At 43.5% G+C, this 16,274-nt stretch overlaps 1 protein-coding gene and 1 long non-coding RNA gene across 3 annotated transcripts in view; one reads left to right on the top strand and one right to left on the bottom strand.

The window, feature by feature from the left end:
* Nucleotides 1–16,274, bottom strand: part of RCAN2 (regulator of calcineurin 2) — a 74,020-nt gene that overhangs the window by 24,528 nt on the left and 33,218 nt on the right. The window contains exon 1 of one of the 2 annotated variants that reach the window (XM_035321958.1): nucleotides 8,290–8,713. The exons of the other annotated variant lie outside the window; for it this stretch is intronic. Coding sequence (XP_035177849.1) covers nucleotides 8,290–8,376 — 87 coding nt within the window. The 5' untranslated portion in view covers nucleotides 8,377–8,713. Of the gene's footprint in view, nucleotides 1–8,289; nucleotides 8,714–16,274 lie in introns of those variants that run through there. 2 annotated transcript variants of the gene reach the window in all.
* On the top strand, nucleotides 2,418–14,890 carry LOC118164438. Its single transcript, XR_004749501.1, has 3 exons — nucleotides 2,418–2,477; nucleotides 9,284–9,287; nucleotides 14,878–14,890. It is a non-coding gene; the product is annotated as an uncharacterized LOC118164438 (long non-coding RNA).

Here is a 16,274-nt window from a genome sequence, read left to right as displayed (position 1 = left end):
CTGGATAAAATCCTCATTGTCCTCCTGCTCTGCTTGTTTCGCACTATATAAAACAGTTAAAGCTTAAGCAGAAGTTTTAGCAAACATCTAGCCAATGACACTCAAAAATGTTCTCTGTTATTTTCTTGGATGCAGTATGTGTTGGGTAATCACATGTTTCTCTGCTACTAGATGCCAAGGAAATGGTTTTATTCAGCACTTCTTGGTGACTCAAAGCTGTGTCCCTTACCCCAAGAAATACTTCTCCTTTGGGAGTGAGGATTGTGTGCATGCAGCTTAAATCATGCAATTTTTTTCAACAGTTTCAGTCTAGTTATCTGCTACAACAGCCAGAAATAGGTCTCTAACTACCCTTCCTCTTTATTCACCCACTGTTAAAAAGAAAAATCAACTTCCCAAATCTCTAAAACTTTAAGTACCTCAATAATTTACTTCTAACATAAACAGCATACTTATTATTCCTGTTTTTACATACACATTACTATTACAAAGCATTTGGCTTTGCTCCCAGCTGTCACAATTAATAAGAATTTTTTTCCAGTTCACCAATCCCCTGGTTATGGTTCAAGGACTAGCAGTAGCCCGTAGGTAGCTGGCTGGTCACACCGTCCTAGAAATCCGGTGACACCATCAGCTGCTTCTCTAGATAAAGGTAGGACCTTTCACACTTCAGTACTTTTCTTCTTAGGATCTGTAAACCAGATGGCAACATTAAATCTCATTTTACAGACAAAATGTGTACATCTGAGAAGTCTAAGTAGCCTGAAGAGAGGAACAGCTCACCTACACTAGCAGCACCAGCATCCCATCATCCACACACTTTTAAAGCTTCTTCTCTGGGCTGTTACCGCAGTCATTAATGAAACCGGCAACAAAAACTTGGCTGTGGGAAGAAATACATGAGCTTGTCTACTGATATGGCTTCACCACTGGAGAATGAACCACTTCTGCTTTAGACATTTTTTAAGAAACTGTGCACCCACCTTATAAGAACTGTAATGAGGCTGTATGTTACTTATGACAATGACTTGTGGAACAGTGTGAAAGCTGTAGTCAAAATACCTACTTTCCATGTCTCCTTTATCTTACTTATCCGGTTGCCCCATCAAGCAAGGAAGCAACTGATTCAACATGCTTTTCTCTAGACAACCCAGGCCTTAGTAGTTCCTAAGTACCCACAAACACACTTTGCAGAATTCAAGTTAGAGAAAGCTATCTGTAATTATCCATGCCTTTCTCCCCCTCCACAAGCACCAATGCTGTTTCTTCCCATTTCCCACCCTCAGCAGTCTGTAACTGATGAATTCTGAAAGATAACTTCAAATAGTGATAAAATTATTTCAGCTATATCCTAAGGTGTGCTTTAGTAGATTTTATCAGGTCCTGTACACTTGAATAACTTTACCTTACCTCTATTTCTGGCACTTTTCCTCTGCTCTGGCCACCACTAGGTATTTTGTGTGTGTGTGTTTTGGTGGCAGTGGTGGCAGTGGTTGTTTCTATCAAGTTAGCGGATTATCTGTCAAACTCTTTATACAACCACACATGAAATCAGTCATACTGTAACCCTCTCTGCATTGTTTGTTCTGTGCTGTCTTCTTGCTGCTATTGGATTTGCATGTTTTCCTCTTTCCTCTTCTTTCTTAGGCATTACAGAACTTTTCTTGTTCTCATTTAAACCCACTGCTAACCAAAATTCATTTTACGATGTTGCACACTTGGTTTTCACTTCATATACAAACCCTTAAACTGCTGTACAGCAAAAGGAGTATTGGATCTAGCCACAACCATTTCTTAACACACATCCCATCTGTCCTTCGTGTCTGGATGGATGACCTCCATCATGCACTCAGAAGCACCGTTTTAACTGCTAATCCTGACACGCTTCTCCAGCTCTCAAGCAATCTTCCAAGAAGGAACTATTCACCAGCTCCATGAGTTTGCTGAAGATGACTTTTAAAAGTGACATTTCTCATCCATCTGATCTCAGACTTTCCTTATTTGAAAAACGTATTTCAAAATCATTTTCCCCAGAAGTACTTGCCATGAAGTATTTTTTCTATTAATTGCTAACTTTGAAATCTAAGATCCGATACAAATTACCCACCTCCATTTGCTGAAAGAGGAACTGTCCCCAAAGCATTCTCATAATTCGACATAACATGTCGTAACATATCATTTAGTATTTGGATCCTTTCAACAGTACTGTTACTTATTTTTAGTATCATCTACCACACGGTACAGTAACAACACGGAAAACACAATTCCTTCTTGCATTCCAGAAAGATGAAGCAGGAAGGAAGACAGAGAAGGTAAGAACAAGATATATAAAAAGAGCACAGATGTTGGTAGTATACAAAATAATTTTGTCACAAATATGCATGCATAGCTTAGTCTAGCCACATCCAGTCACTTGGGGATGAGAGGCTGGAGAGCAGCCCTGTGGGAAGTGATCTGGGGGTTCTGGCTGACAACAAGTTGAGTCTGAGGCAGCGATGTGCCCTGGCAGCCAAAAGGGCCAGAAAAAACCTGGGTTGCATCAGGTACGGCATTGCTAGCTGGGTGAGGGGAGGGATTCTACAAAGGAAGGACTACAAAGGTGGTGAAGGATCTGGAGGGCAAGGCATGTGAGGAGCGCCTGAGGTCCCTTGGTTTGTTCAGCCCAGAGCACAGCAGGCCGAGGGGAGGCCTCATGGGGCCTGCAGCTCCCTCACGAGGGGAGCAGAGGGGCAGGCGCTGAGCTCTGCTCTCTGGGGACAGCGACAGGACCCGAGGGAATGGCGTGGAGCTGGGACAGGGGAGGGTCAGGCTGGGTGTGAGGGAAAGGTTCTGCACCCAGAGGTGGTTGGGCACTGGGACAGGCTCCCCACAACAGTGGTCACGGCACCAAGCTGCTGGAGTTCAAGAAGCATTGGGACAACTCTCACAGACAGAGGGTCTGGTTTTGGTGCTGTGTAGAACCAGGAGTTGGACCCAATGATCCTTGTGGGTCCCTTCCAACCCAGGATATTCCATGATTCTGTGATCTGGTTTCTCCTTGCAGGTTTGCCATGCAGGATCCCGCAGTGCCAGCGGGGCTGCTTACTGTGTCAGAGCTACTGCAGTCAAGGGCTTTTCCTTGACTGAGCACCAACAGCAACACCAAATGAGGGCAGCTAAACCCATCCCAACAACACTGATGTTATGAGAAAGTGATCTGTGCTGTCAAGAATTAACATGAACAAAGCAGGAATCAACCTCTAGCCCAGATGGAAAGCATCAGCTGGAGCCAAACGCTATGGCTGCATATGCATCAAGAAACATTGCCAAGGAGAAAATGGGGGAATGTTTAATATTTTTTTTTCCTCTGGACAAATAATAATGTTAAATATCCTATACTGCTGCTAGTGCAGGGGGCAGCTAAGCAGTCGTTCCTCAAGCTAGTAGCAATTGAGGGTCATTGGTACGATCTAAACCAAACAAAAGAGTCAAGGCTCAACACTGGAAGTCAGTAAATACAGGGGGCTCAGTCAGTACCCTGACCCTCTGTGGAAAACTTTAAGTCTGTTGGCACTTAGATGAGAAGATGCTTATTGACACTGAACCTTATAAATGGGGGCAATTTTCAGTAAAAGCTCAGGCAGACACTCCTGGCACCCCTCGAGGTGTGTGGATGGACAACAGAAAACCCTGTGTCAACTGAGGACTGGTCAGACGCTCTGCTTGGCCAGCTCCTCAACCTTGGCAAGTTGAGTGTTATCCAAGTGTTTGATAAACTGTGCTACTCTTTTTGTTCAGCATCTCTTCACCAAGAAAGAATTCACTGCTTGAAACCACACTGTCATGGTTGTTTGCATTCTGCGCATGATTAGATAATGTCTTCCAAAGCAAACATGCTGCTTGGCACACGAACGATCAAAACGAAGTAGATTATTTAATGTCTTTGGTATAATCACTCCTGGAGAATATTAAGGGAAAAAGTGTCCAACTATAAAAACATAGCCATTACTCTATGTGCAGAAATGTTTATTAAAAAAAGGAGATGCATGCAACGTGGTTGGTGAACACATTTCCCTCAAAACATACAATTTTGCTCACTACCCAAGTCATGCTAAGAACCAGCAAACTATCGGTAAAGCTTGAGACAAAAGTCTTTGACTTGGGAGTGCACATATACAGGCCTTCAGAGAGACACTGCACTAGATCACTGTGGACCTGAAAACAACTTCAGCTTGGAAAACTTATTTTGAGGAGAGGAAAAACAAACCCAACAACACAACAGCAGCAGATTTGGGATTTGGGTACTTGCATATTGAAGATTTTACAGATGTAACACTAAATGCAAACAAGAACTATGAGAACAAAGAAGAACTATCAGGTACAGAAAATACTAATGGCAAGAGATTATGAAACCGGTCTTTCAGCTATCGGGACTTTTTTTATTTTTTTTTTGTGGTCATGCTGTTGTTTGGTTTTCCTCTTGTGTCTCCAGTTCTTGGAGTCATGGCTGTGCAATAATCTCTTAATCTCTTCCCTTAAATCAAGGTTACGTGGCTGAGGAGAAGAATTTGAAAACAGATGCCCTGAAACTCCCCAGACAAGGCAGGATTTCTACCACTGGGGAGCTGGCAGTATCCAGAAAGCAGCAACACTTCCCTTTTTCTACAGCTTTCTTCTTGACTCTGATCTTAGAGCACTTAAACTTTAAACCTCAGAACATCTCTGGGAGTGAATGAGCCACTTTTACAAATGGAGAACTGAAGCGGGGATGAAGAAACACAGGAGCCAAATATTCTTTTGCTCTCAGAAGTTTAGATATGGTGTTAGGCAGCTAAACCTCTCAGAGGCAACTACCAGGCAAGACTGACCTCCAAATACATCCCAAACAAATATCATTAGCAATATGCTCATGGTAGCATTTGAACTAAATAATGAATTTACAGATTGACAGAGATCCTGCTCTGGTGAGGATGAATACTCCAAAGCAACGTGGTCAAAACAGTGGAACTATTTTTACTGTCTTCCTTGGCTGCCTGTCTCATCTCCGCCTTATTTTTTTCCCCCGCATTAAGGTAATGTTCCTATCTGTATTACTTTACCTTACTGTCTTCAGATGCAAATTTAATCAGTCTCTATCATTAATATTTCCTCTCTGTTGCAGTAGTGCCTGGTTGTCCCAGTCATACATTGCTGCCTAGCCAAAATGGCACATGAAGGTAACTGAAGAGAGAACATGGACTGGTAATGTGAGAGCATTTTGCTTCCACTAGGAAGTATGCCTTTAAATTCTCTTCCACTGTTTCAGTAACATCTGGAATTTCTCGATTAGAAATAAACAAGATATTCATTAACTAATTGCTTATGTAACAAACATTACATAAATTCATCGTCTAGAGATTCCTCATTAAGAAGAATCTTAATTATCCAGGTGAACTTCAGAGCAGAACTGTACTGCATGTTTTCTACGGGTATCTTCTCAGCTTTCCTGATTCCTGTTGTGCAGGCACTACACGGTTAAATAGCATCTTGATTAGCCTGACCCAATTTTGGGGCTATAAAAGGCAAGCTCAAAGCAACAGCTGAGAGAAAGCGAAAGGCCCGTTCGATGGGTTCATGGATGGCCAACCAACGGTGTCAGCGCCGTGGGCCAGCTGCCAGTTTCAGGGCACCCACACGTGTTTATTGCAAGGATGAGCTGAAGCTACAAAGCTTTGCCTTCAGTACTGAGCGAGTGTTCTCCTGTTCCAGAGGCCAAATGGAAATGGAGCATTTCTGAGCCTGTCTGCCAGACGCTAAGAGCGGAACGCCTGCAGAATAAGGTCATTTCCATGGGTGGGAAAGCAGCACTAAGCCCAGCAGCTCGCTCTGCTCCGGCACCCAGCGGCAGCCGCTGCCTCTCCAGCGTGTGAGCACTCCAGCATGGGCAGGCCGCTGCTCGGGAGAAGCCACAGCTTCAAGGAGCCACCATCATCACCTGTTCCACAGCCCCAACACATGCTGAGCTCTTCTGCTGCAGGCCCGGCGAATGGGGCAGCCCCTGGCCACATCAACAACCTGGGACTTGAGTTTTGGGTGATACTTGTGCCTTCCAGTTGAAGGCTGGGACTTCTGTGCTTACTTATGCTCTTTTCCTTCAACTTCCGCACCCGTGGCCTCTATCATTCACAACCTGAAACCTGGACATTCCCTTCAAAGTCACCATTTTTCTGCTGACAACCACCATCAGAAAGCTGAAGCGAACCCCTTCTGCAGATAAAAACCCCACAGGTTTTTTTGTTGTTGTCATTGCTGCTGGAATTATCAGAGTGAGCCAAGAGTAGCAGAGCTCTCTCCACCTTTAAAAGCACTGGCAGTGCTCCAACTCCAGCAAGAGGGTGCCCACCCTATGATCTGGGTAGATAGATACCAGGGACCAGCATAGGGGCAGCATGAAGCGTCCAGCGCCAGCATTTGTTGGAACCGATGTGAAAATGGGTCTGCAGCGAGCCACGGGTAGCAAAGGACCATCTGCTTCTGGCATCCAAGTCAGGCAACTTAGAAGTCCACTTACCATTTCCAAGCTGCAGTGCACTCTGCAGTGCAGTCTCCAATGTAAATACACCCAACGTCTTTGCACTCACTGCATTTGAATTCAGACGCCAGGAAAAAAAGGGGAAGGTTTAACCGAAGCAAACAAAGCACTGCAAGTCCAAGTAAAGGCACATGAAAGGGATTCAGTTCCTGTAATGTCCCCGTCAGCCTTTTGTTCTCTGTTAGCCCATGTTCTTCAGCCGTGCTTTTTGGATGCTGCAGCTTAAATCAGCCTAATCTAACTCTCACCAAAATCTGTGAAAAGCTTCCTGCTGATTTTATGGAAACCCAGTTTTTACTTCTTCATTGCTACTGCCATATAAATAAGGATAGAGGAAGGTCACTGCAACTTTAATTTCTTACAGCCTAATATTCAGCGTGGACCAGACACTAAACTACAGCCACTCCAATATGAGCCTATGCCAATGCAGGTCAATTTCTAAATTTAGAACTAAAAAAATAATAAATCTGTAGGTCATGTAAGAAAGGGAATAAGACAAAAACATTTTGCTACTCAAAGCACTAGAGGAAATATATCCCGCTGCAGGCAGGACTGTCCACCTGAACCACTCCTCCAAATTATTCCCCATCAGTTCCATCTCTGAGCCCCCTACTAAACTGTGAAGAAAAAGCTTTGTACATTAACGAGAATCTCTCGCTAGCAACATAAAAGCATTTGTACACGGTGTGTGTGTGATATCACCTGGTAACAAACCAACAGGGGAATAAGAGTCAGGATAAACTCTTGCAAATGAAAATGCTTTTTTTTCCAGATATTTCCATTGGTTTCAACTTATGATTCAGAGTTAAACAGAACAGGGGTTCAGAATTTGACCTCAGATTTGTACAGCCTTTTTCTGCCCCATCCCATTCTTTTAATACTAAGAACACAGCAATCAGATTAGAAACTAACGTTGTCTGTACGTGTCCTTTAAATAAACTGCTGAATGTCACCGTGGTATGCCTCTGAGCTCTTTCAGCTGATCTGTGAAAAGCATACTTAAAATTCCTCTTTCAAACTTAATTTGCAACGATTTCCTGGTAGTAATGTCATAACAAATGAGAAAGATAATTGATTTCAACAGTAAGCAATTACATACAATGATTTTTCTACAGCAGTCACCTAATTAAGAGACTATGAGCCCAGCATAGCAAGTCTTTGAATTAAGCATTTGAGGTTTTCATATGAGATGCAAGATGCACAACTTTTTCTATTCTGCTTTACTGCAGATGCACCAAAATTCTTGCTCCAAACTTTTAACCCTTCACAAAGATTTCACACTCGGCTGCTCGGCTGGGTTCTGAAGACGAGGAACAGCTCCTGCTCAAATGAGTGAAGACAGCTGAAGAGCGTCAATATTGATAAATAACATTCACGGCACGGCTGCTCTAAAAAGTGACACCGGACTAAAAATATCTCGAGAAAATTAACAGTGAATGGTTTGTTCTGAACATGAAACATGCACATACACAGATGCCAGTTATATAACCCATTTCTTAGATCAGGAAAGAGTAAACACCGGGCTATTCTTTCAGCTCATCAAACCACCGTAAAAAGCAGGCACATTTCCCTCCCACGTTTGGCTCCCCTGATTAACAGATTTTTTAACGGCATGCCTTTTACTACTGCAGCAGAATCTCATCTGCCTCCGTATTCTGGATTGCTACGTCCAAATTCCCATCGCTCCCACAGGCTTTTTTCTAAGAAGCATCTGCAACAAAAGAACAGTAGGTGCATACCTTAACCTCTTGGTTGGCAAAAATCTCCACGTCAACCCCACAGGCGACCAGAGTGGAGACATCACAGTCCATGCTACGGGCTGGCATCCCCCCCTTTTGTACACAGAGTTAAGCAACCTCCGAGTAACAAACGACGGGAAGAAAACAAAAATCTTCGGCTCGGTATTTGCTATTGAGCAGTCCGAAATTCTGTTTCAGCGCCGACAATAACTGCAAGCCTCCGCCACGAGCTCTTTGCACTTAACTGAGTTGCTCCTTGCCTTCCCCTCGTACACCCACCGACTGAGCCGGCGGAGCATAGTAACAGCGCTATTCCATCTCTCACGGCAATGACATCACCACCAAGACTGACATAAGCTAAATCTATTTTTTCAACCCTTTTATCTCTAGGCAGCACAGTGGATCAAATTGAACATGATTATGTGCTAAATCTGAACTCCGACTAAATCAATTCAAGCAGCGTTCGCTGGCAACTGAGTCATAGCTGTTGTTTCAGCTGAGTGCTTATGTTGGCAAAAAAAGATCGCCTGACACTGAAAGCTCCGCTCCGAGTGTAAATTAACCCAGCATTTAAAGCCACCAAGCTTACGGTACAATCCATTACTTTATTACACCTTAAAATCCACAGCAGAGCAGTAATAAAATAGAAGCAACAAAAAAGTCAGCATTCTGTTTTACTAGCTCTTCTTTCCCATACAGCAATCGACGTGACCCCACGCAGGGAATTAGAGAACATCTCGTCCCATCAGCAGAAGCCATCAACATCCTGCAAATGTGACCCCATTACTTACAAACACAAGTTACACCCTGACTCATCTTCGGGAAGATCAGAGGCATGTCTGCCTGTGATTCGGAAGTCAACAGCCCTTCAAAGAACAGAACAAGAAAATGTCCCCTGAAATTAGGATGTCACATTAAGCAACCCTTGTACCACCTGTCCTTAGAGTCACTTCTTCCCAAATGTAACAGCTGAGAAGGAAATGCACCAAGTAAGGCTGGTTTAGACCCAGTAATTCAGTGTGTTCGTGCTTCACCGGTTTATTTTTCACATCAGAAAGAGATGTATCAAGAAATAAAAGTCCCAAGTTTGTAGATATTTTAAAGTTGATCTTTACCCAGAGCTGCATCACCGTTTTTCCTCTCGTTTTTCATCCTCGCCATCCATAAATTACTTTTAATTGTTGCTGTCCTAGAGATGACATTTATGGCTAGGTCAGATTTACAGGCAGAATTAAAACCTTTAACTATTGCAGGCCCATCAGACGGCAACAAACACAGGGCATGCACTCAGCTTGTTCGGCAGCCGACACAAACCCAGCAGCAGCACGCAGCTCAGCACCAGGGGCTGTGCCGCTTACTCCGCTTCACTGGCACGTACTGCAGCTTGCACCACGCTTTGGGATGATGCCCACACTTTGCTGCTGATCTTTAAACTTGATTGTGCAGAACTAGCTCAGATGGGGCTGCAGGCTACGAAATTCAAACACCTGAGGAAAGGACCTCGAGTTCTCTGCACCAAAAGGATGGGACATCGGGAAGCAGAAGGTTCACACCAGGCTCAAGCTGCCCAGCTCCCTGCCTTGTTCTTTCACCAGCACCAGAAGTTTGGGAAGCACGGGGACCTGCAGGTTAGTTAACAGAAGAACAACCTCTGCTGAGAAATTGGGTCTTTACCCCTGGGAGCTGGCAGTAAATTCGGATGCTGATACAGCAAAGCTGACATCCATTATCAGAATTTTTCCAAGTTCTGGTCAATTACTTGGCCATTTTTTAACTTGCATTTACAGTAGCCCCGTCAGCAGCAATTAGAGAAGATCCAAAACCAGACTAGAAACTTATCCCAGCGCTAAAGATGTTACAAACTAGGAATATACAGATCAACAGAAATAGATAGAGCACAAGGCAGCAAATGAATGAATACGGCTCATTAACAGTTTTCTGCATCAGTCACTTGTTTTTTTCCCCACAAACCACAGTAAAAGATTTTTAGCCAAGAATTTGAAGGTAAAATTCCTGTGCGTGTTTAGAAGAACTTTTATGCACATATTCGAGTATCACATATATGAGATATCACAGAAAAAAAAGCCTACAGATGCCTGACTGAAGTTCTAAGTAGGCAGCAATGGAAAAATCATGTCATCAGAAAGCTGAAAAGTTCCTAAGTGGTTTTCAAAGAGCTGGAAGGAAGCACTGAAAGCAAAGATGAGTCATGGGTATCTGAGCCTAGCGAGAGTTTTAGCAGCATGGACCAACAGGAGACAAAAACTGCAACAAACTCTGCAAAGGAAAATATATCAGGAAGGAGACAACGCCGAGAGGCGGCCCAAGCCACGCACGCGATGGTGATGCCCAGCCCAAGCCTGGTCTCACAGAAAAGGATCCCCCAGCCCAGAGCCAGGCTGCATAGATAATCCTGTAACAATTTCCTTTTTTTTCATTTTCAAATCTGTCGTCTATCAATTTCAATAGCCTGTCTGCTTAATCTTGTGAGTGCTGGGACGCGGGGTGCACATTGACCTGTTCCACTTCACGGTTGCTCTTGAATTTCTACTTCTCATCTCCTTTCAAACCAGAACCATTGCAGCTTTCCCACTCCCTCCTAGTAAAGAAACCCTTTGCAATTATTTTAGTTTCTTCTTGCCTATTCCTACGCATAACCCAGCTTTTTCCCTTAAAACCCCTCCTAGCTCCTGGGGTATTTTAGCAAGCTCTTGACAGAGACACCCCAGTTGGGTTCACTTTGGGAAACCAGGGATTACCTTGAAGAAACTCCACAGCACGCCTCAGTACTTCAGCTTAGATCTTCCGATAGATATATTCCATGTCACTACTCACTTCTCATTTTAAATCAAGATAAAATCCTACCTGAGATTTTTTAGGGCACTCTGCAACTCTTCATAGCCTCACCTAATGTTAATAAACGTTATTTCACTGTTCTTTTAAAATTGTCAGGTTAATATTGACTGCTTCCTCCAGCTCAGGAGACTTGTTTTTCAATCGAACTGAAAGAAAGATTCGTTCATTTACTTAAAAGAAATTCTGATCTCTGGCTATAGACGGTCTTGCTAAATTCAATTTACCAAACTCCCAGGAAAACTAAAACCATATCTCATGCCTGATATAAAGCATCCTATTTCATAAACAGTGATCGATTCAGAAGGCGTGCACCTCAGCATGCTTGAACCTACTCCTTCAGCAGGTTCTCCAGATCAAAGACTGCTACGGGTTACCACCTCTGCCCTACTGCTGGTGCAGGGAAGCCCCTCTCTTGCTGGCAGGTGCTGAGCCAGAGGGATCTGGGGATCACATACACCCCTTAAAACTTACCAAAGTGCTCTGCGATGGGCGCCAAGGTGCAGGAAGCAGAAGAGCAGTGCAGACGTCAGCGAGCTGAGCCATTGCTAATGGGAGTGATGTTCACTGGCATTCAGCAGGAGTGCATCTCGACTCTTGCTGCCCCGTACCCATTTTATACTGGGCATAAGACCCCAACCAATAATTCTGAGGATGGAGAACAAGCAGAGAACTTTGAACAACAGCCGTGCGGACGTTTTTTGATTTGTTTCACGTTTTGGCCATAATAACAATTGTGCATGGAATTAAACCGGCACCGTGCATGAATAATTCAGGGGAATATTTCAGAGTGAAGTTAAGAGCAACCCAGACCTACTTGCACATCTAAGCTGAGCACAGAAATACAAAGCTTTTAGTTACTCGTACAGCCAGCAAACAGGCTCTGCAACCCAGGACAATACTGATTAAATGTCACCCGGGCTGATACTTGTTCTTCACAAGAACCAGCATCAGCCACTAACATCACTGCGCTCCGATGATTAACGCTTGATGATCAAGTCTCATACTTGAATCAGCACTCCCCTTCAAAAAGGCAAAAGTTCCCCAAATCAGAAGGAAAATAAGTCATGTTGTTCTAGCCAGGGCCAATCCTTCAGCTGCAGCCCATGCAGTGCCTGGGACAATGCAGCCCTGCTCTACAGCCTTTACTCCTCTGCACGTAGCTTTTGTTTTCCTGCAGTGTTCCCATAGACATAGCTCCAGCTCAGCCCGATACACACAAATAGGGCCGTAATTTAGGCTTTTCAAGCTCAGCTGTCAAGTCGTTAAAACAGCTGCAGAAAATCTTGACCCCCTTTTGCAAGCAAACCATTACTGATTTCGCCTTAGGGAAACCTCCCTGTGCGTGGACCTCATGGTAACAGCAGCCACGTTAGAACAAAAAATACCAGCTAAATTCAGAAGCCAAAGTGACATTTTTTGCTCCCTAGCTAAAGCTTGTGCTCATTACTACTACGAACAGTAGGATTATTTCTGTAGCAGCTCTGCTCACAGGTGCCTACCATGCTGTTTATGGTGCTGCACAAAGGCAGGACAATAAGAGAAACCCCACATCAATGGCCCATTGGTGCTTGAATGGAACCCTATAAATAGATTCACATTGTCTGGCTCAAACATTTTTAACAACCTGCATCTCCATCGATCTTCTTCAGCCTACTACAAAAGTCAAAAGCATTTAAACCAAGCTCTCTCATATATGTGTAGTTACGAACATACATTCACAAAGAGAATCCTAGTTCTTCATGAGAAAAATAGAAGGTAAATAGGTAAAGAGAAACAAGAGGTCCAGAGGAACGCACCAGGAGCACAGCAGACCAGTGGATCAGGGCACCGAGGGAAGGATTCTTCCCCACCTGTAGCTATGCCTCAATTTTCACTCGGTGTATAGTCAAGGGTGAAAGGCAGGCACTTCAGGACACGATGCAGAAAGAGATGTTTGAAGTTAAGGGAGATGTGAAAGCCATTCAGGTAACACATGTTACCTGATGCTCGGATAACCACGCTAAATGAATTCACTGTTACCTGGAAATAAAATTCCCACTCTTAATTCCCCAAACAGAACGGCCATCAAACGTTACATCATCAGTTACTCTGTTATGCCTCTTTTTATAACACCATGAGAATTTAAACTCTTGAAATAAACCCTTAACAGATGAAAACCCCCTAGTTTCCATTAATATCCATTAATGGATTTCTCCACAAGCAGTCAATAGCTGCAACCACGATGTATTTCGCCTGAGGAACCTATCTGCATGGGAATACTCGCTCCCAGGTTCTCAATTGCTGCCAAAATATCATGTATTTTCAGAGGCTACAAAGGGCTTATATGAATACAGAAATAAAGAAGATATAGAACACGGCATCTAGAACATCTTTGAACTCCTGAAAGACACTAGAGTACCTATACATCAAGTAAAGTATCTTTTGGGGTAGAAATTTTTAATTGTTATTTATGATAATAAGAGTCATAGAATCATCTAGGTTGGAAAAGACCTTCAAGACCACCAAGTCCAACCATCAACCTGACCTTCTGAGTCCCATCACTAACCTGTGTCCCTAAGCACCACGTCCACATGTCTCAAATACCTCCAGGGATGGGGACTCCACCACCTCCCTGGGCAGCCCGTTCTGATGCCTGGCCACCCTCTCCATGAAGAAATTCTTCCTAATGCCCAATCTAAACTTCCCGTGGCACAACTTGGGGCCATTTCCTCGCATCCTATCACTTGTCACCTGAGAAAAGAGACCGACGTTCTCCTCACTCCAGCCTCCTCAGGTAGCTGTAGAGAGCCAGGTCTCTGCTCAGCCTCCTCTTCTCCAGGCTAAACAACTCCAGGCTAAACAACTCCTCAGCCTCTCCTCATACATCTTATTTTCCAGTCCCTTCACCAGCTTCATTGCACTTTCCAGCATCTCAAAATCCTTCCTGCAGTGAGGGGGACAAAACCAAACACAGCACTGGGGGTGTGATCCCACAGCTACAAAACCGCTGATTTTCCAAGAGCAATTCGAACCCCAAGCTAAATTTCCTAAAAATTCAGAATTAACGGCACCTGTGAGGGAACAAAAAGGACTCCCAGTCACCCCTTCTTACAGCAAACATTCATTCCTATTGTTTGAAGATTTTTTTAAGAAGCAGAATTTTGGCCAGAAAAAGAGCAAAACTGAAAGTTTAATTAAACTTAGAGTAACCCTAAATCGATACGTTTCTCATCAATACATTAACTGTAAAGTTTGGAAAATCCTTTAGATGAACCGTGCCTTGGCTGCCCGTGACGTTTGGAAAGGAAACTTTTCTGTAAGTAATGTTTTGTTTTTCTGTCAGTAATAAATTTTCGCCGCTCAAACTTAGAGGTCTCATTGTCTGAGAATCCAAGAGTCAGAAAATGAGACAAATCGTAAACATTATGGAATATTTCTCCTCCTTTGGTAACTATCAAGCCACTCAAAGCACCACATACGATCATTTAAAAATACTTCAGCATCTGAGCAAAAGAGTGTGTCACTTAGCCAAGATCGTTTTGCTGTCTCATTTGGGAACACACAAGTTTCAACTCTGAGTCAGAATCGTTCAATTACTTCTAATGTTGCAGTATCATTCAGAGCCCTCAGCTTCCAAATATAGGGGCGGGGGAAGGAAATCGGTGCACGTAACCATTTTCGGTAGACCGAAGACACAAATCCTTCCCCGGGCCTGATCCACACAGGTTGATGGTTTTGGTGCTTCTAGACCAGCACAGGAGCAAGCCTCCAAAACGATAAACTCAGTTCCTGATAGAAATACCTAAGTGACCTTGGACAAAACATGCAGGGACACACATTCAGAAGAGCTAACCCCCCTTGTGTTTTATTTGGATTTTAAGTGTAAGCTGTGAAGGGCATGCTCCATTACCAGGCATTTAATGGATGATGCAGTTTGGGATAGGCCTGAAATACTCCTGCCTAAGAAACGTGATTTACTGTTATCCAAAAATTCGGTTAAAGGCTTCAAAATGCATTTTAGAATCATTTCCATTTACCCTTCCTTGTCTCAGGCTAGCAAGGGTATTTAACATGACTGTATGTTTTCCTTGTCATTTGAGATGCTTCATCACAGCCAAATGCCCTTGAAAGAAGAGCCCGGAATACCAATGCTCGCAGCTGCGAGAGCCCAACCTTATCTCCGAACCGCAGCGCTGCACAGGACACGCAGGTGAGAGATTTAATGGCTGTGCTGCGAGAGAACGGCGCTTACAGCCAAGCCAGCAAAAGCAGTCCAGCTTGAAGGAAAAAAATAAACTGTCAAACAGCATGCGGTCGGACAGCAAATAAGGAAGCAATGAATAATAGATTTTGTATGTAATTGCTATTTTCTCCTGATATTATAGGGTGGAAGTGGGTATTTATTTTGCTAAAACACCTTCTTAAAGCAGACAGAGCCCTCTGTGAAATTCCCTCATCCAACTGAAAGATAAAATAACCAAATATACCCTAAAGTGTCAATAATTAAAATTTACCCTCTACAACTCTTTGTTCTTTTCTTCATTAAAGAGAGAATACACTGTCTCCGTTTCGATAAATTATGTTCCCTGCTACTATTTGTTGATTGACGTTCATACGATGGCTGGAGATTAGACAGTATGGGGTGCAAATTGGGGTACGAAGCTTCTCCAAGGTCTCTACAATGAAATTTAAAATCCCCGCTAAGGAAACTGAGTTTCTCCCCAACACACAGCATAGGAGTAATTCCCAAATAACAGTAAACTTGTAATTTGTTCAAAAATGGCTTTATCTGAGTCCCTCCCCAGCGAGCTGATCTCACGATTTCACAAAGAGAAGAGACCATGATGACCCCTCTAAGAGCCTGCATCTTATGTGAGGATATGAGAGATCAGGATTGGTTTCCCCGTCTTTTCCTCTCCAGAAAAGAACATTTTTCCCCGACTAGAACAGACCTTGAGGAATAGTCTTGCACTGATCCAGCCCAAGAAAAGACCAAAACAGTTTTCCAGTCTTCTGTCTTGCACTCTCAGTTTACTTAATATTTCAGTAATTTTTATAAAGCTCTAGTGGTTTCAGCAGATGCGTGTTTAACACAGTTCTAAATCACTTTGTCACTCTGTATTTTGGTTCCCCCCAGCAAAAGGCATCGT

This window comes from Oxyura jamaicensis, chromosome 3 (genome assembly GCF_011077185.1).
Source record: "Oxyura jamaicensis isolate SHBP4307 breed ruddy duck chromosome 3, BPBGC_Ojam_1.0, whole genome shotgun sequence".
NCBI classification, from domain to species: Eukaryota; Metazoa; Chordata; class Aves; order Anseriformes; family Anatidae; genus Oxyura; species Oxyura jamaicensis.
Note: the sequence above shows the minus strand (reverse complement) of the source record. Positions and strands in the feature narration are given on the sequence as shown.